General features: G+C 38.3%; 5 protein-coding genes across 5 annotated transcripts; 4 read left to right on the top strand and 1 right to left on the bottom strand.

Moving 5' to 3' along the window:
* Positions 1–1,498: 1,498 nt before the first annotated feature.
* Positions 1,499–2,449, bottom strand: LOC119026033 (putative gustatory receptor clone PTE03). The gene has a single exon (XM_037110121.1). It carries the CDS (start codon positions 2,438–2,440, stop codon positions 1,499–1,501), a length of 942 nt encoding a protein of 313 aa, XP_036966016.1. The 5' UTR covers positions 2,441–2,449.
* A 5,923-nt stretch (positions 2,450–8,372) lies between these two features.
* LOC119026135 (olfactory receptor 1-like) lies at positions 8,373–9,891 on the top strand. Its single transcript, XM_037110275.1, has one exon. The coding sequence runs from the start codon at positions 8,962–8,964 to the stop codon at positions 9,889–9,891; it is 930 nt and encodes a 309-aa protein (XP_036966170.1). The 5' UTR covers positions 8,373–8,961.
* Positions 9,892–12,225: 2,334 nt separating this feature from the next.
* Positions 12,226–13,152, top strand: LOC119026388 (olfactory receptor 2K2-like). Its single transcript, XM_037110741.1, has one exon. It carries the CDS (start codon positions 12,226–12,228, stop codon positions 13,150–13,152), a length of 927 nt encoding a protein of 308 aa, XP_036966636.1.
* A 1,874-nt stretch (positions 13,153–15,026) lies between these two features.
* On the top strand, positions 15,027–15,953 carry LOC119026328 (olfactory receptor 4D1-like). The gene has a single exon (XM_037110620.1). The coding sequence runs from the start codon at positions 15,027–15,029 to the stop codon at positions 15,951–15,953; it is 927 nt and encodes a 308-aa protein (XP_036966515.1).
* Positions 15,954–18,320: 2,367 nt separating this feature from the next.
* On the top strand, positions 18,321–19,491 carry LOC119026021 (olfactory receptor 11A1-like). Its single transcript, XM_037110088.1, has one exon. The coding sequence runs from the start codon at positions 18,336–18,338 to the stop codon at positions 19,266–19,268; it is 933 nt and encodes a 310-aa protein (XP_036965983.1). The 5' UTR covers positions 18,321–18,335; the 3' UTR covers positions 19,269–19,491.
* The last annotated feature ends 870 nt before the right edge of the window (positions 19,492–20,361 follow it).

Below are 20,361 nucleotides of genomic sequence, written 5' to 3'. Positions count from 1 at the left end.
TCGCTTTCCTGACAGAGAAATGCAATAGACAACGTCTATAACAAGTGTTTAGGTTGGGTCCAATTTTGTGTGCACACCTAAATGCAATTGGTTGAATTAGCCATCTAAACAGCAAAATACTCATTTAACCATGCAGGAGATACATCTTTATTTTTAAGATAACAAACCCCCAGGTGAAAATCCTGTGACTGATACATTGCTCCACTCCGACTTCCTCTCTGGTTCATTATATGTCACCTTCCAGGAGGAAAGGTTGCTATTCATGCTACACTGTTTGGTGGTCCTTCAGTATCCCCCTCTTCCAGAGACCCCCTGCATGGTCACATACAAGGCCACAAGTCATGTAGTCAGTAAAACCCCACCTGCTCCGCACATCTTGTTGCATTTGTTAAACATGGGGAAATCCTTCAAGAATTTAAAGTGAAACTCTCGCCAAAATGCCACTTAGGCTTTTTTTGTGAATGTATGTGAGTCAAACGTTCATGTAAAAGCATAATTAATCAACGCTCAATCGCTATTTTTAAAAGACTAAGAAGGCTTGACACAATATGAAACTTTGCTCATAGTATCACCAGGGTCTCTACACATGAACACTGAGAACATTGTTTGTGTATACAGAGTTTACTAAAAAGAGTTTTTGAACAACTCAGGTTAGCAGTAGCTTTGTGGTTCAGTTGAGCTATGTGTAGAGACCCTGGTGATATTATGAGCAAAGCTTCATGTTGTGTCGAGCCTTCTTAGTCTTTTAAAAATAGTGATTTTGATGCCAGCATAAAAATGCCCCATGCACTCCCATTGAAAATGAATTTGAGCCGAAAACGAAAATATGGTCAATCTTAAAACTGACTGATATTTCACTTTGTTGTGATGTTGTTTTTACTACTGCATATGTATAAGGTTGGATGAAGTATTTTGTGGCTTCAAAAGGAGGGACATGAAGTGTGATCAGCTGCCTCAAGTCACATAACTTAAGGCACTGTCAGTTGAGGCTACTGACTAAATGTTTGAAAATTAATAAAATGTTATATCATGACATGTTAAAATGTTCTGCTGTTCTCACTGACAATGTAAACGTCTATGCAACACAAGACTAGTAGAGGAGCGCCACTATCAGGAATATGAGATGTGTTTTTTGTTTATATAAGCTCCACTATAGAATGAGCACCATTAAAACAGTTGCAGTGAAAAAAAAGCCTTACACGTCCTAGTAAAATTGATAGAAATACTGAAAACTGATACACAGTAATTTCAATACTTGTGTCAGTGTCATTCATCTTCACACCTTTCAATAATAAAAATCAACAGCACCACAGCAAACACCCTCAAGAATGACAAAGTTTAATCAATGGCTCTCTGAAGAGTTCACAACTGATACCGGTTTCTTTACAATCAACCTGACTATTACTTCTTCATGTTTTACTACTGGAAATTGATGATCACTTTTTTTTTTTGTCAATGAGATGAAATAGCCAGCCTCAAAACAAAACTTCACAATGCATCAGCCTAATCCTTTAACCCGGTTTTTGTCTGTAAACAAACTTAAAAAAATCTTGCGAACGTGAGTCAGTTTGAGTCCATAAATAATTGGGTTGAAAATAGGGGGAAACATGAGAAATTGTATGGCCATGAAGTTCTTAACGCTTTGCGATACAGAGCTTGATCCATATCTAGCGTACATGAGGTCGAACAGCAGAGCAGCTGAGACATTGAGCAAACATAATAAATGTGGCACACATGTCTGCATAAATTTCTTCCTCCCCTCTCCTGACTTTAAAATGGATTTTATCAGATACACATATGAACAGAAAATGAAAAGATCATGCCCTAAATAGAAAAATATTACAATAAATCCAACAATATTATTTGTTGTTATTGAATTGCATGAGAGCTTGAGGATTGACCAATTCTCACAGTACAGTTTTTCTATTCGGGAGCCACATAATTCCAGCTGAGAGGTCATTATCATTACAATAGTCTGACAGAGGAAAGGTACAAGTATGGATAAACACACTAAAACAACAACCCTATGTTTAGTCATAACAGCGTAATACTCCAGTGGTCGACATATAGCCACATATCTGTCATAGGCCATCAGGGCTAGAATAGAAAACTCTGTCGCTGCATATGAGTATATAACAAAGACCTGCAACAGGCAACCAGCATATGATATGACGTGAGTGTTAGACAACAGATCAAAAAGAAATTTGGGGTAAAACGCTGTTGTCCCATAAACACTATTAATGCACAAGTTACATAGGAAGACGTACATGGGCTCATGAAGTTTCTCCTCCAATATAATGGTGACAATAAGAGCACCATTAACAAGCACAATCAGAATATAACACAACAAGGTGAAAGAGAAAAGAGTGACTCTCTGCTTTGTTGTTGTGTCATTTAATCCTGATAAAGTAAACACACTTAAATTGGTTGCACTACTCATTGTTTTCTTGATTAAAATGACAGCTGTCTCGTCCTCGACTTGGTTCTTCTCAGCTGTTCACCATAGTTCAGAGGGGAACACAGTGATTACAACAACTCACCACTGGTCTGACGAACAATAAAACTGCTTTTATTCTTTATTGAGCATTGTTACTGTCCAATCAACTGTCAGAATTTACTAAAGCTCCAGAGTTTAATACCCCCCCCATTAAACAATGCAATAATCATATTCTTGTGTAGAATAGAGTGTTTACTTTACAAATGTTATACATTAAAAGGTTCATAATTCAGGGAGGATGGCTACAGAGACTAAATAGATTTTCTATCCAGATTAAAGCAATGTTGCCTGGCAAACATAATGAAAATGAATGCGTTATTCAAAACAGCCAGTATAATGCCTGGAGGCCCATTTGCAACATTTGAAATAACCAAACACTGTCCAAACAGCAAGTCAGTTCTCACTCTCACTCAAAAGTCGCCCCACACTTCTAATTTTGACCCTTGAGGTACCCCTAACTAAACCCTGTGAAATTCCCCTTTAGCATGGAAGTATAAAGAAGATAAATCTGATTCGGGAGATGGTGGAATGGGTCACCTGTAGCACTTTGTTGCACGACTGGGGTTCATGTCTTGAGTGTTAAGAAGTGTCAACATGGAATTAGTAGTATAGCGTGAGTTCACTTACGTAAACGCCATAAAAATCAAGCTGAACATAATTTTAACACAAAGCAAGATGTTTTCCTAAACCTAACAACGCAATTTTATTGCCGAAAACCAAAGTGAATCCTGACCGTTTGACAATCTTAATAACAGTCCAAAGTCATAATTTGAAAGTCTAAGGGTTAGGGTTGTTCAGATGTTGCAATTTTTATTTTTGTGAATTTCTGGGCCTGACTTGACTGTGAAGCCCTTCGAGTGTATTACCAACACTAGAGGGGTAAGTAGGGCACAACTGTTTGATGCTTATGGCCACTAACTAAGCTGCTGTATTTGACGAAGTGGGAGTGTTGCCATAGAAACCTTACAATTCCTTAGACAGGTCAAGGGGCATGATTTATCTATAGAAAGGTTTATGATAGCAGAGGGTTTGTCAATGTGTGGTTATTTGAGTTCAGATCAAGCCACTAGGTGCAGATGCAATTACAATTTAGACAATATTGGCTCTTTGCTAGGGTGAATGTACAAATATAAAACAGCTTAAAAGGTACATCAGGTCAGTGGACTGAGTAGATCAATGACAGCACAGCCTAACACCGACTGCAAGGTACAATGATCACCCAGTACATCATTTAACATGAATACCAGGCGTTCACTGGACCACTGGGACATTTTTCATGTTAACTGACAGGATAGGAACACACAGACAAATAAGTACTGGTAATCAGCTTCTTCCCATGTTGTAATTAGAGTATGGGCAAAGACACAATTTGTTCACAGGTTTTAATGAAATTGTAGTCATGATTTTAGTGTATACAGACAGACAGTTCATAAGACCAGCCTTGTTTATCAAAGTATTGAGTAATTAAAAACATCAATTCCAAAAGACTGTAAGTCAGCAGTTTGGGAGATACTTAGAGGCTGCATAATGTGTATCTGTGGTTGTGCCTGTGTTTTTTTTGTTTGTTTTTGTTTTTGTTCTTGTTTTTTTTGGGGGGGGGGGGCAGTGTCTGTAACCAGCAGGGCTGCAGAAACTGTGGCTTGTGAGCTGTAGTGTCCTCGTTAAACATATCAACCTCTTCCGCTGTCACAGTCCTTCCTGTCTTGCCTGCTGCTGCTCCTCACATAGTCGCTTCACCTCCTGACCTCGACTTCACTGCCAGAATGTCCATGGGCAATGCAGAGTGGAAAGAATAGGTGTCCAATCTGTCAAGCACACAAAATTAACCAAAAAGTGTGAACTAACTGTATGTTGTGCCTGTGCAAATATTGTGCCAATACCACCCATTCAATTCTACAGTGAGCAGGCGCTCATGAAAACACAGGCCTTATACTATTATTTTTTGTGGGCATATTTTTACTATTCAGTTCGGTCTCACAGTGAACTTAAAACCATCTGGCACTGACAGCCTGAGGCCCAAATGCATTTCTGTTCTGCCCTAATAATATAAGACTTGGAGGTCTGCTATATCTTTGGGAAACAGTCAAGTAGTGGTACTTAACACCCAGAAGCAGGATGGATGGGTCAAACATACCCAGACTTTCACCCAAGAGACCACTGCATTCTTTGTGAGAGCAAAAATCAATGATGACTTATTTTAACATACATGACGTATTCACAACATTCATAATGTGGCAGCAAATCTTCGGTACAACATTTTTCGCTGCAGTTGCTCCCAACTTCTCTGGCAAACATTGTTGACATAAAATGCATCTGTACTGTTGTGCCAGTGCAGGAATGTCGCCATAGACATAGGTTTTAGAAGCTCATGTATGCTGCAAAATACATAATAGGCTTAATGCACATTGTGAGGACTCTTTTGACAAGGGCTTGAATATGGTGGATGTTCATTTATATGTGAAAGACCAGTACTCAGTGTTAAAGGTCTTTTGCTGCTGCTCAGCTGAAATTGCTGACCAATTACAGCTATAGCCTGTTTACACTAAAAAATGTTTCATACAAAGAACGGTCTTTCAACTACATTTTTCTGAGCTTTCATCTAATTCAAATTTAAGTCTTTGGAAATGCAAAATGTTCATATCACAATGCAAAATCATGAACGCCACCATTTTTTCAAGCATTTGTGATCCAGCATCAAACATAACAGCCATTAGTGTAGAGGGAGTTTGCACATAGTTACAGTTTGTGTTGGAAGGAGAAGGCAGGTCCCAGAGCACAACATCAACAATAGACTGACGTCCTGGGGATACAGAGCTGTACTGGACTAATGACCCTGAGGCCTAATCATCATGTTTACTCCGCATTTGTGTGTCTCTGTTACATTGTATCACAATTGATGGGAGTTACATCAGCAAATCTTATCAATAACACAGTGATCTCATGTGTACTGACTTCATAAACACATTAGGTCTCATAGGAAATGCATTGGCTGATGTCCTCAGTGTCTTGGGTCACTGTTAAACTTTCATCACAGTGTTTGTGTGTCACATTAGGACTTGAATGAAAATACTTATTTCAGAAAAATTTACCTTATTGGGTCTGATGCCATATAGTGTATTGTATATGCATGACATCTTTGCCACTATCTGTATCATGTAAGCACACTATTCAGGTCTAAGTTTAAGTTTTTCAGATGATGTTTGCACATTTTTGTGCCTTTATGCCCCAAGTACCAAACCTAAAGAGGCACTTTTTTAAAGACTCGTTTATGCTGCCTATACATACAATGATAGATACGTCCGTTTCAAATCATATAACATATTTCCATGTGGTCGTTACTCAGAGGCAACTCTGTTCAGCATGGACCTTCACTTCGCCATCGTCCAACTTACATCCAGTGTCCTCCCAGCTGTTCTGTGGCAACTGTTGTCTCTGTGCCCTGGCATAGTAACATCATTCAGATGTTTAACATTTTTTTATCAACTCACATAACCTTTCCTCAAAAAGTTCATCCATTTAAAAAAAAACAAAACGTTGAAAGTTAAAAACTTAAAGTATAAATGGGCCCTAACTTGTCAGCAGGAGCTCTACTCAGCCTGTGAAAATCATTGTTTAATGTTTTCTGTAGCTCTCCAGAGAGCTTTTCAAATTATGACTTTCATAACCCTGTTAATGTCATCTTAGTATTTAGGCTTTGTCTGGGAGACTACAGAATATCGTCTCTTTCTCACTAATTCAATATTCACTTTTAATATTCAGATTTAAATTCACAGACATCTCTGTTCTTGGCAATTATGAGAAAACAGAATAAACAATGCACAGTGACAGTGTCCCTAATGTAAACATAATGGATCACCAATATTTGTATATTGAGGGTATTTCCCTCAGGAGTTGTTGGTGAGCTAAAATGTAAATTAAATCAAATCTTGATTTTAAGCTTGATATGATGTCCTTCCCTCAACTGGCCAAAAAAATAAATACAAGTAAATAAGATAACTATTGCACCTTAAAAACTATAATTTTGTCTTTTCATGTTTGAACATTGCTGAGTAGGATATAGTCAAAATGTGCAGTTATGTTATTTTGGGCTATGATGATTTGAACACTGTTCTGCTTGAGCATCCTTGAGGCCCAATGGTAGTTTAGGACATACAAGGTGAATTTGAGACTGTGACTGTATGTGTTTTACAAGACTTGTGTAACATCAACATGAACTTTTTTAATGACTGACAACATGAAGAGACGATGATCTTTCGTTCGTTGAACCGAGTGTGGTTAGAAATGCGCAGTTCATCTTTTTTTCCCCGTCCGCTCTCAATGATAACTGTTAAAAACTTGTAGGCAAGACACATATGAGATTTGATTGCATTTCCATGGAGTAATAATTCCCCACAACAGGAAGCTGCGGCAGGAGAGTGGTGAGTTATGTTCACTTTACAATAGAGATCTGGCTAAGCTAGCCGAGGTTTGATGCCTTGAACTATGTGCTGAGACCCTATTTGTACTGGTGCTGTTCTGAGCATTATTTGTGGCTTTTTGATGGCGATTTCATCTTGGAAGCGTATACTGCAATGTATTGTTATCAAGCAGTCTTTTCTGAGGTTGCTAAAACTACGTAAGCTAACAGTCTACAAACTTGATCTCTCGAGGGGGGTCTTACTTGGTGTCATGGTGTGTTAGACAATGGATTAAATTTACACTAGAATTTCCCTTTAAATTTTCCCCAACATAATTATATTTAAAGCAATGGTGCATTTTATTTTGTTACGTGTATCTTTAACTAATAGGGAAAGAGCACATGATATGTCAGAGAGTGAGGAAGGAAGTTGGCAAAAAAAAAAACCCAAAAAAACTACAGTGTATCACTTTATCTGTGACTACCGTATTTTCACGACCATAAGGCGCACCTAAACGTCTCAAATTTTCTCCAAAATGTGCGGCGCGCCCTATAGTGCAGTGCGCCTAATGTGTTGTTTTTTTGTAAGGCGGACTACATGAGAATGTTGAAGGGTGAAGTGTGGGCGTTATTGTTGTTGTTGTAAGACGGACGTAACAGAGGACTAGATGAGAACGTTGTACCGGTATGTGCATCATTGTTTTGGCAACCCCGATAATGGCAAAGAGATACGCTTACGAAGCACAGTTTAAACTGAAAGCTGTCAGTTACGCGGTGGAACAAGGGAATCGAGCAGCCGCGAGGGAATACAATATCAATGAATCCATGGTTCGCAAGTGGAGGAAGATGGAAAACGAGCTGCGACAGGTCAAGAAGACGCAGCTGAGTTTCCGCGGACACAAGGCGAGATGGCCCGAGTTGGAAGACCGACTCGAGCAATGAATTGCCGGTCAAAGGACAGCTGGAAGAAGCGTCTCTACAGTCACCATACAACTAAGGGCAGTAACGCTAGCGGAAGAAATGAAAATTTAACATTTTCAAGGAGGTCCGTCTTGGTGCTTTCGCTTCATGAAACGGTGCCATCTTTCCATCCGGGCCAGGATTTCAATAAAGCACAACCAAACTCAGTTTTGCTCCCGCTGCCTTTTTAAATACACACACTAGCATGCATGTTTTACCGGTGTTTTTTACCATGCCCGCGCCCTATGGTCCAGTGCGCCTTATGTATTTGTTAAATACAGAAAAAGCACCCGTAACTGAAACCGCGCCCTATAACCCGGTGCGCCCTATGGTCGTGAAAATACGGTAATTCTGCCTGAGGCACCTGAGTCACCAAAGTAACTCATATTGTAAACTGTAGGCTACAATCTGGCTTGCTCCTCTAATGCAGCCCAACCTACCTCTGAGTACATACAAGAACTGTATAAAGCTCAGCCGAGGTTTTTGTCTTGTTCAGTTGGTCACCTAGAGACATTCACATCTGTGAGATAATACTGATCTTGGGTCATACTGTGCTGTTTTAATGTTCATATACTGCATGCCTAATGGTTTTTCTTGATTACTGATTACTACATTCTGAAATTCTGAAAGAGACATTCATCAAATGGGATGACAAACTGGAATCTGAGAAGACAAGTTTTCTTTATATTTTTCAAAAACAATTTCAGCATTCATCAACCAACTAAGTGATGCTATATTCCTTGATGATGATCATCATCTAACTCCTGTGATTCTGACCTGTGTTGTGAAACATGCTGTTGCACACTGCTATGCAGACATGAGTGAGTGTTGGTTGAGGGACTGAGGGATTTTGCTCAGTTGTTGGGGAAATGATTTTAAACAAACTCAAGAAAATTGTCAAACTAGAACTAGAAACTGAAACGTTTTCATTCTGATTCTTTGGTCAAAGTGTCTGCCTGACTAACTATAAGAATAATAGAAAACTTAAACTTAGGCATCTTCTTGGGCTGAGACCTCATTCAAAAGGATAAAAGACAACACTACTAAGCTAATTTTGCTGCAACTTATTGTGTTTCACATTTTGACACCCACATTACACAAGACAGAAATGGAGAACTCAACTGAGGTTTTGTCTTTTGTGCTGGCAGCCTATGGTAATACTGGAGAGTTTAAATACCTGTATTTCACCATAATGCTGTTATGGTACCTCTCCATATGTGTGGCCAACACATTTCTTATTATGGTCATATTTCTGGACAAAAGGTTGCATGAGCCGATGTATATTTTACTTTGTAATTTGTTTGTGAATGAAATAGGGGGCAGCACAGCACTGTATCCCCTTCTGATGTCACAGATGTTTTCAGACACCCATGAAGTGACCCTACCGTGGTGTTTTCTGCAGATGTGTTATTTGTACATATGTGGTTCTGTTGAGTTTTGTAGTTTTGCAGCCATGGCCTATGACAGATATGTTGCTATATGTTGTCCTTTACACTACAATGTTATAATGAACACAGGAAGAGTAGCTATAATCATTCTGCTTGTATGGATGTATTCATTTGTTAACTGTATGTTTGCATTTTCATTTGTCATCCGTTTGAAATTGTGTGGAAATCTCATTGACAAAGTGTTTTGTGACCACCACTTGATAATTAAACTTGCATGTTCAGTATCAATACTTAACAGCATATCTGACCTGCTTTTTGCCTTTGTGACTATGGTTATGCCATTTAGTCTCATTTCAGTCTCTTACATGAAAATTTTGGCTGTTTGTCTCAATACCACAAAGGACAACAAGCAAAAAGCGATATCCACCTGCACACCTCAGATTATCTCACTTTCAAACATGTTTGTTGGCTGCATTTTTCACTTTGTTGATCCCAGGACTGATACAGCATATGTACCAGATAAAGTACGCATTATTTTATCTGTGTATCTCCTGATTTGTCAACCAGTGATCACCCCCTTCATGTATGGATTTAACCAAACGAATATAAGACAATCATGTAAAAGATTTCTGTTGTTAAAAAATAAATAGTTTTCTCCATGTCGCAAGAGTCTCTGTAGAGCAAGGACAATATTATGTTTGTGAGTGTGATTTAAAAGGTATAGACAAAAGTACTTTAGACAGTTGCAAACATTTTAAATATAGTGCAAACATTACAAAAATGTGGAAAGTTGTTGTGAAGTGCATTTTTTGCTATGACTGCAACTGAAATTGCAAAAAATAATATGGAGAGTATTTGTGATATACAACATGTAAGCCTTCAGAAAAAAAAAACAAAAAAAACAAAAAAAAACTTTATCATTATATATATATCATTATATATATATATATATATATATATATATATATATATATATATATATATATATATATATATATATATATATATATATATATATGGAAAAAATGTAGAGGATAGAATGAGAAGAACGGAGATTTTGCAGAGGGAGTACAGAAACTATTAATGATTTTAATTATCTTGAATGGGCCCATGAATTGGAGCCAATTTATGAGACTCAGCTTTGAGAACAACATCGTTTCTCCACAACCTCACTCTGATCTGATAGCAGGGAGCTGGAGTAGAAATGGGTTGGTACCACTTTTTAAGTCTGGTACTGATAAGACAACATTGTGTATCTACCAATACCGATATCAATCCGATATCAACCTTTCACCTCTCAACAAAGCCATAGATAATACAGCTGTTTGGAAGCACTTTTCAAAAGCCATTTCAAAACATGCTTAACCAGTAGAACAAATAGTCTACTCCTCTAAAGGAGGAAATATAAAGACAACATCACGAATTAGGTTTGCAGCGGTGCTGCTTCTCTTTATTTTGACTTTCGGCATTTTTCTGTGTAGTACTATCGGAGAATCACAGTTTACCAATTGGCTCCACTAATTCAGTAACAAACACATTTCATTTACTATAACTTCTTCAAAATAAAAGCCCCCCCTTCATACAGACATTTAAATGTTTTTATTATGAAGCAGCATTATGGAAACCGATCTGTTTTTACCAGCAGTAACAAAACATGACTCCCGAAACAGCTGAAAGTGAACTTGACGAAACAGTAAAACACAACATTTGCTTTAAAGTACAAACAGGACAAGAGAACTAAAGAGATTCAATAAGAAGCTGCAAAAGTACTGACAGCTGAACACACTGACTTTCAAAGAGTTGAGTATCAATTTTAGCATTTATGGGAGTGTTTAGGCTAATACATTAGATCGGGTTATACATTTTCCCCTCTCAGATATCTGATCCACTGATTTTGGCCAGTACCGGACCAATGCCGGTACTAACTATCGGATCGGCCCATCCCTAAACTGGAGTACAATGCAGGTCACCTGGACTTGTAGCTGGAGGCTGTACCAAACAAAATGGAACTTGTTCTTCATTGCTATTCAGGCATTAATGGTGATATTTGACTTTACAACTCTTACCATTATCCATCCATCAATTATCTGTAACCGCTTATAACATGACAGGGTCACAGGGAGCAAGGGCTGATCCCAGCTGACACTTGACGCGCTGCAGGTTACACCATGGACAAGTCACAAGTTCACCACATGATGGACATATAAAGACAAACAACCATTTACACTCACACCTTATGGCAATTTAGTGCAACCAATTAAACTTATTTACCAATGGAAAGCTCATATTATCAACAAGTACATGTTCCTGTGATTTTTTTTTTAGTTTGTTTTTAAGATTTTTATCTTGTATTGGCAACTTGGTCTCTTAGTTCAACCCGACCCACCTCGCTGTACAAGAACTATATAAAATGCAGCTGAGGTAACTGTCATGTTCAGGTGGGAGGTGACCAGTAGCTGCCTGGAAGCAACAAGTGTAAAAGGTGACTTTTGATTTTTGTTAATATTCTGCTTAACAAATATTGTTCTTTGATTTCTGATGTCTGTGTCCTGATATTTCTCACAGGTGAGGAGACATTAATCAAATATGCTGCTTAACAGATAGGAGATATCAAAATGATTTTGCATTTTTTTTTAAAGTATTGGAACAGTTGTCTACATCATAATACTTTATCTGACTAAGTGATGTTGTATTTCTTATTGACCATGATCCATTTAACAGAGACACACTGACATCAGTGTGAAGAGATTTTGATCAGAAAATAATTTTTGACAAAAAAATTATTAAACTTGAATCAAAGATTTCTTTGTGATTCTCCATGTCTGGATTCTGGATTCTGAAATAAAACATCTTAATGTCAAATCTAGATATGATTTTGGGCTTGGGTATTATTTATAAGTATAATAGACAACACTGTTACTGAGGTACTTTTTCTGCTAGTCTCTGTGATTCACCGCACAGCACAAACATTTCACAAAATAGAAATGGAGAATTTTACAGAGGTTGTGTCTTTTGTGCTGGCAGCTTATGGGACTATTGGAGAGTTAAAATACCTGTATTTCACAATAATGCTATTATGGTACCTCTCCATATGTGTGGCCAACACAGTCCTTATCATGGTCATATTTTTGGACAAAAGGTTGCACGAGCCGATGTATATATTATTATGTAATTTGTTTGTGAATGAAATAGGGGGCAGCACAGCACTGTATCCTCTTTTGCTAACACAGATGTTTTCAGACACCCATGAAGTGACCCTGCCGTGGTGTTTTCTGCAGATGTGTTGTATCTACACATCTGCCTCTGTTGAGTTTTGTAGTTTAGCAGCCATGGCCTATGACAGATATGTTGCTATCTGTTGTCCTTTACACTACAATGTCATAATGAAAACAGGGAGAGTAGCTATAATCATTCTGCTTGTATGGATGTATTCATTTGTTAATATCACATTTGCATTCTCATTCATCATCCGTTTGAAATTCTGTGGAAATCTCATTGACAAAGTGTTTTGTGACCACCACTTGATAATTAAACTCGCATGTTCAGTTTCAGTACTCAACAAAATATCTGACCTGCTTTTTGCCTTTGTGACTATTGTTATTCCATTTAGTCTGATTTCAGTCTCTTACATGAAGATTTTGGCTGTTTGTCTGAATACCTGGAAAGAAAACAAGCAAAAAACAATCTCCACCTGCACACCTCAGCTTGTCTCAGTTTCAAACTTGCTTGTCGGCTGCATTTTTCACTTTGTTGATTCCAGGTTTGATGTGGCCCATGTACCGGATAAAGTACGCATCATTTTATCTGTGTATATCCTCGTTTGCCAACCAATGGTCACCCCCTTCATGTATGGATTTAACCTACCTAAGATAAGGCAATCGTGTAAAAGATTTCTATTTGAGACAAAATAAATATTCTGCTTCATGTTGCAACATGTTTGTTTCGAGCAAGGATGGGTGTCTCTGCTCTATGGGAAAAAAGATGACATATGTCTCGAGAGTGTTTTTTATTCTATTGACAAAAAATAATAATAATCGAAACAGCTGGATATATTCTATATAGTGTGCAAAAGTTAAAAAAAACAAAACAAAAAAAAACAAACTGTGGAAAGCAGTTGTCATAACAAGCATTCTTTTTCCTGAACCTTACTCATTAGTGACATATTAACACTAATATTTCCTCATTTCCTGGGACGGTCAACTTCTAGTAAAACTGAAGAAGTTCAAGAATCTCAAAAAACAACCTATCACAGCCAGAGAGCAACATGAATGACTATCAACAGTATTAGCTTAACTTTAAAATTCACTGAAGAAAAGGGGGGTAAATAAAGTATGTAACACTATAACTTTTAATGAAACTGCATTTAGAATCAATCAGTGGGCTAATTTTTCATTAATTATATTCTCAAATGAGCACCTGCTCTCTTTGAACAAATCCCAACTCATACAGCTCCAATATGTAGAAACTGAAAATGTTGATTTTGGTGCGTTTGTCAAAAAATGACACTGTCAAAGGAAAACAGTAGACTAAAACTGTTTTAATGCTCATAAGCAGCAGTGGTTGGCTTTAAACAACTACCTGCTACTACTACTTATTGGTTTAGCATGTCTTTTGCAAAGACTAATTGTCCCTTGAAGCAGCTCCCTCCTTTAACCATAGTTTACTTAAAGTATTATTCTCAAAGACTTATTAATAAATAAATATCAATTAAGTCACTGTCTATTTCTGAATGAGGGAACACAATGATGATTGAGCCTTTCCGCTGATGGAAGCCCTCGCATTTGCTATGATACCAAAGATGTACACTGGGTGTCAGTGGCAACACAACGGTTTTGTTTGTCCTGGTCCCTGCTAGCGTTGGGAGTAAACAGTTACTGTTACTGTTAATGGTCATTGCCGAACAAAGAAAAGGCCAATAACAGTGGAAGATGAAACTTTAAAAAATGGTGCAAAACGCTTTAATGTGGTGTTGTTATGAAGGCTGATGTCACACAGGTGACACTGGATCTCTGGGAAGTAGTGAGGTGCAAAAAAACACCTGCAATTCCTGCCTTCTGTAATCTTCGAGATAGCCACTTTGTCTACCATGATTAAGCACCTCATATACCATTAGCTCCACCATGTCCAGTTGCCTTCAAATCTCAATTTCAGTGTATTATGTCAAAAAGTAGGTTTGAATTTCCTACGAACCACTCAGAGGTGATCATCCTCTGCAACCCAATCAGCTTGGACCCAGAGCACATCCCGACCTACCTCTTCGTACAAGTACTGTATAAAATGTAGTGGAGGCTTTGTTTGTGCTCAGCTGAGAGGGTAGGAACAGTCACCTGGAGGCCTTCTGTGGGATACCACTGATCTTGGGTCATATGTTCATTAACTTCATGCTTAATGTTGTGCTCTGTTTACTTGTTTCTGCATTGGACAATGTGTCAGAGGTGATTGAAGAGACATTTATCAAAAACAGTTGTCTGCATCATAATCCCGCAACCAAGTGATGCTACATTTCTTATTGACCTGTGTGGTTTAACATACTTGTGTGGTGAAACACAATGGTATGCAGACATTAGTGTCGAAAGATTTTTAATCAGTTATCTGGAAAATCATTTTAGACAAACACTTTGTTTCTATACACGCCGTATATTCTTTACTAACAACTGAGGAAAGCATCTCATCAGTTTGCCTGCCTTACACCAACATTCATAGAAAACTTAAATGCAGGTATTGAGCGGAGGCATTATTCAGAAGATAATAAAAAAGACTTTTACTGAGTGAATTTTGCAGAGAAATGGAGAACTCAACTGAGGTTGTGTCTTTTGTGCTGGCAGCCTATGGTCATATTGGGGAGTTAAAATACCTGTACTTCAGCCTAATGCTGTTATGGTACCTCTCCGTATTGACTGTCAACACAGTTCTTATTATTGTCATATATGTGGACAAAAAGTTACATGAGCCGATGTATATATTGCTATATAATTTGTTCGCAAATCAAATAGGTGCCAGCACAGCACTGTATCCTCTTGTGATGTCACAGATGTTTTCAGACACCCATGAAGTGACCCTGCCATGGTGTTTTCTGCAGACATATTATCTCTACATATGTGCATCGGTTGAGCTTTGCAGTTTAGTAGCCATGGCTTATGACAGATATGTCGCCATCTGCTGTCCTTTATACTACAATGTCATTATGAACACAAGACAAGTAGGAACGCTGAGTGTTCTTGTATGGATGTATCCATTTATCAACAGTGTGTTCTCATTTTCTTTCGTCGTCCCTTTGAAATTTTGTGGAAATGTCATTGACAAAGTGTTTTGTGACCACTACTTAATAATTAAACTTGCATGTTCAGTTTCAGTACTCAACCAAGTATCTGATCTGCTTTATGCCTTTTCAACTATTGTTATCCCATTTAGTCTCATTTTAATCTCTTACATGAAGATTTTGCCTGTTTGTCTGAACACCTCTGAAGAAAACAGGCAAAAAGCTGTCACCACCTGCACACCTCAGATTGTCTCAGTTTCCAGCTTGTTTATCGGCCTCATTTTTCACTTTTCTGATTCAAGGTTTGATGTGGCCCTTGTGTCGGATAAAGTACGCATTTTTCTCTCGCTGTTTCTCCTCATTTGCCAACCTATGGGCACACCAATCATGTATGGATATAAATTACCGAAAATAAGACAATCATGGAAACGATTTCTGTTTGATATAAAATAAACATTTTTCTTCACGCTGCGAGAGCGTGTTTAGAGAAAGGATGGGTATCTCTGTCCTGTGGGAAATACAACATGGGGCAAACGACAGCCTCAGAAAAGCTAAATAACAACAACATAAGGGTGTGTTCACTGCTGGCTAGCGCTGGGATGATGAGAGAAAAACCCTATATGAACACACCGATTTACATTTGAGACCAGTGTGTAGCATTTAGTGGCATCTAATGGTGTGCTTGCAGATTGAAGCTAACTAAACCCCTTATCTTATCCTGCCTTGCTTATGCCTCTTAAATGTGAAAAATGCAAAAGGCCTTCTCTAGTTCCAGTGTTTAGTTTGTCTGTTCTGGGCTCCTGTGAAAAACATGGCTTTGCAACATGGCGGACTCTGTGGAAGAGAGGATCATTTTAAGGTAACTAAAACACAATTTTTATTTTCAGGGGATTATACACTAATGTAAACATTATTAGGAATATCATAATCAATTTATGCCCCTAAATCCACCCAAATCCTACACACTAAACCTTGAAATACTTAGTGAATACTATTCTATGAAACCAACTTGTTCTGAAGTTTTTTTCAGTTGGTTTTTTGTTTTCTAAACAGACTCGAGACCAAATACGTGGAATTTCAAAGATTATATTCGCTGAACATCATAAGACTAACTTTGATGTTGGTGCTTCCCAATAATTCCAAACTGTAGGTCATAATTAGGATGATGCTCTTTGTTTCCTTATCATCCACATCTACTTCTTGAAGCCTGCTGCTGTGTATGCTCCTGCAAACAAAATAATGAATAGAGACATTTCATGGAGTTTCTAGACTCAATTTCAAATGATATTTTTGACACAGGACATCCACCAATGTTATGTTAATTCAGTCGAGTTTCCAAATCAAAACTGTTGGCAGTCAATGTTTCTGTACCATATTGACATGTCCACAAGTATGTCATATCACATTTACAGCACAATAGGGCCTTAAAGTCTGAGACCACATTGAAAGTCTCTAATACTGCCACATAAACTTGGAAATAATCAGACGCTTTGAGGGTTCAAAAAGTAAATAAAAGTGCCAGAAGTCAAGCTGAGAAAGGCATGCATACTCTGACGTCACAAGAAGTTGTGTGGACCACTGTCACTCATGCTGGGGTTACATGGGTCATCAGGTTTCACTCTAACTTGTGAAGCCCATGCCAGCTGGGAGAAATACCAAACACTAAGATTTTCTGAGTTTCGTATACATAGCAGAGTGCATAGAATATCTTAACTGGTGGTCTTGGAGATGTATCCCTTGGGACAACGTGTCAGAAGTTTATGCCATCAGTCAAAAGAATTCTTTCAAATTTTGGTTGGGACAATTCTGTCATCCCAAAAATATTGGTAGGTTGGGACATGTCCTTATTAGAGGAGGCAAAAGTGCTCACATTTTGTACTTAAGTAGAAGTATAGATACTTGTGAAAAAAATGACAGTATTGAAGTATTAAAGTAAGTATTAAAGTACTAATACAGCTCCTTTACTCAAGTAAAAGTAAGACAGTACAGGCTTTTAAATGTACACAAGTAAAAAATTAAATTGAATGTTTACCATCAATGATACACAATACCTCTTCTGATAACTTGACAAAACGAAAAGTTCTTGGCACACAAAATATGACAACATTTTCTCAACCATAGAACCTCCGTATCCCTACGCAGTTGCGCTAATGCGTAGGGATACGGAAATTCAACAGTCTGTTTGTTAAGTTTCATTTTTATCGAAAGTAAACCTCTCGTCCAGCAGCTGGGCCTCGCACTGTATTTCGCCACTCGCAGATCACCTGTTGCCTAGATGTGCTGATGCGTTTTTCTGTGGACCGTGTTAACTGCAGTACAAAGCTGAGCATCTGGGCTGGAGCAGCTCGCTACTTCTCCAAACTGAGGCTGCGCCAATCGGTCATTACGGTAGGGAACGGTAACTATAGATATGTACTTTATATGACCCCACTTCAAAAAACACAAACTATCCCTTTAACCTTGTCATTAAAGCTCTAGATCTAAATCTCTCTAGATCTTATTAGCAGCTTAGCCCTTGAGGGCACCCTGACACAACTCGTACAAGAGCTGTATAAAGTTCAGTGGAGGAGTTTGTCTTGTTCAGTTGGGAGGGCAGCAGCATCCACCTGGAGACCTTCATATCTTTGAGACACCAGAGATCTTGTAAGGTGTGTAAAAAGGTCATTTTCATTTATTTTCACATACTGTTTGCTTAATGTTGTTCTTTGGCATTATTGTTCTGAGGCATTATTCAAAAGCATGAAAGACAACCACGTAATGTAAATGTAAACAATATAACTGAGTCAGTTTTGTTGCCAATCTCACATTGTTGCACCCACATTACACAAGAAAGACATGGAGAACTCAACTGAGGTTTTGACTTTAGTTTTGGCAGCCTATGGTAATATTGGTGAATTAAAATACCTGTATTTCTGCATAATGCTGTTATGGTACCTCTCCATATGTGTCAATAACACAGCTGTAATGATGGTTATATGTTCAGACAAAAGGTTACATGAGCCGATGTATATATTACTATGTAATTTGCTTGCAAATGAAATTTTTGCCTCCACAATAGTGTATCCTCTTGTGATTTCACAGATGTTATCAGATACCCATGAAGTGACCCTGCCATGGTGTTTTCTGCAGATGTGTTGTCTCTCCACATCTGCTTCTATTGAGTTTTGTAGTTTAGCAGCCATGGCCTATGACAGATATGTCGCTATCTGTTGTCCTTTACATTACACTGTCATAATGAACACAAGACGAGTATGTATAATCAGTGTTCTTGTATGGATGTATCCATTTATTAACACTATGTCTGCATTTTCTCTCATCCTTCATTTGAAATTTTGTGGAAATGTCATTGACAAGTTGTTTTGTGACCACCACTTAATAATAATGATTAAACTTGCATGTTCAGTTTCAGTAGTCAACAAAGTAGCTGACCTGCTTTATGCCTTTGTGACTATTGTTATCCCATTTAGTCTCATTTTAGTCTCTTACATGAAGATTTTGGTCGTTTGTCTGAACACCTCTGAAGAGAGCAGGCAAAAAGCTGTCACCACCTGCACACCTCAGATTGTCTCAGTTTTAGGCTTGTTCATCTGCCTCATTTTTTACTCTGCTAATTTCACTTTGGATGTGGCTCTTATATCAGATAGAGAACGAAGCGTCTTTACACTGTGTCTCCTCATTTACCAACCCATGCTCACCCCCATTATGTATGGATTTAACCTACAAAAGATAAAAGAAGCATTGAAAAGATTTCTGTTTGATAGAAAATAAATATTCTTCTTCATGTTGCAAGAGTCTGTTTAGATTGTTATCTCAGCTCTGTGGGAAAAACCCAACATCATATGTGTGGACAAAGTGAGAGCTGACAGTCATTACAGTTTATACTAGTGATGGGATACTCAATTTCTTTTACTGACTTGAGTTTGTATGAGTCACTCACTAAAGTGAATCAGGTTTTCAAGTCACTTGAGTCACTTGGGTCAGTCACCCAGAGTGTGCTTTACTTACATACATACATACATTTGCAAGACCACCATGATTTTGTATTGAGAATAATTTCTGCGCCGTCACTGCTCAGATGAGGGAGCGGCTCTCTGAGAGCAGGGAAGCAGAGTGAGCTGTGAGCTGCCTGTGAACTGCGAGTGTGCGATGCTGAGTTCTGAATGTGTGGAGCAGCGAGTTTTAAACGGATATTCCAGTGTAAGTTTAATCCATTGTCTAACACACCGTGACACCGAGTAAGAACCCCCCTCGAGAGATCAAGTTTGCAGACCGCTAGCTTACGTAGTTTTAGCAACTTCAGAAATGGCCGCACGATAACAATACATTGCAGTATATGCCTCCAACAAGAAACCTCTATCAAATAGCCACAAATAATGCTCAGAACAGCACCAAACTTCAGCAACAGTACAAACAGGGTTGCAGCACATAGTTTGAGGCATTAAACCTTCGCTGGCTTAGCCAGATTTCTATTGTAAAGTGAACACAACTCACCACTCTCCTGCAACAGCTTCCTGTTGTGAGGAAGTCCCTGCGAGTCGATTACCGAGTGCAGTAGGGTTCTGCAGCTTAAGGATGAAAATGCATGATTATTACTCCATGGAAATGCAATCCAAGTTCATATGTGTCTTGCCTACTAGTTTATAACAGTTATTATTGGACAGGGAAAAGAATGGAATTGAGCATTTCTAACCACACTCAGTAAACGGCTCGCAGGGACTTCCCCACAACAGGAAGCTGCTGCAGGAGAGTGGTAAGTCACGGGGCTAATGCAGCGATTACCTTGATACATTTACGCAATTGCAGTTAGAATAACAGTTGTGTGGCATGTCTTCTCTTTGCAGTTAGCTGGCGATAGCAGCGG

This window comes from Acanthopagrus latus, chromosome 9, assembly GCF_904848185.1.
Source record: "Acanthopagrus latus isolate v.2019 chromosome 9, fAcaLat1.1, whole genome shotgun sequence".
Taxonomy (NCBI): Eukaryota; Metazoa; Chordata; class Actinopteri; order Spariformes; family Sparidae; genus Acanthopagrus; species Acanthopagrus latus.
Note: the sequence above shows the minus strand (reverse complement) of the source record. Positions and strands in the feature narration are given on the sequence as shown.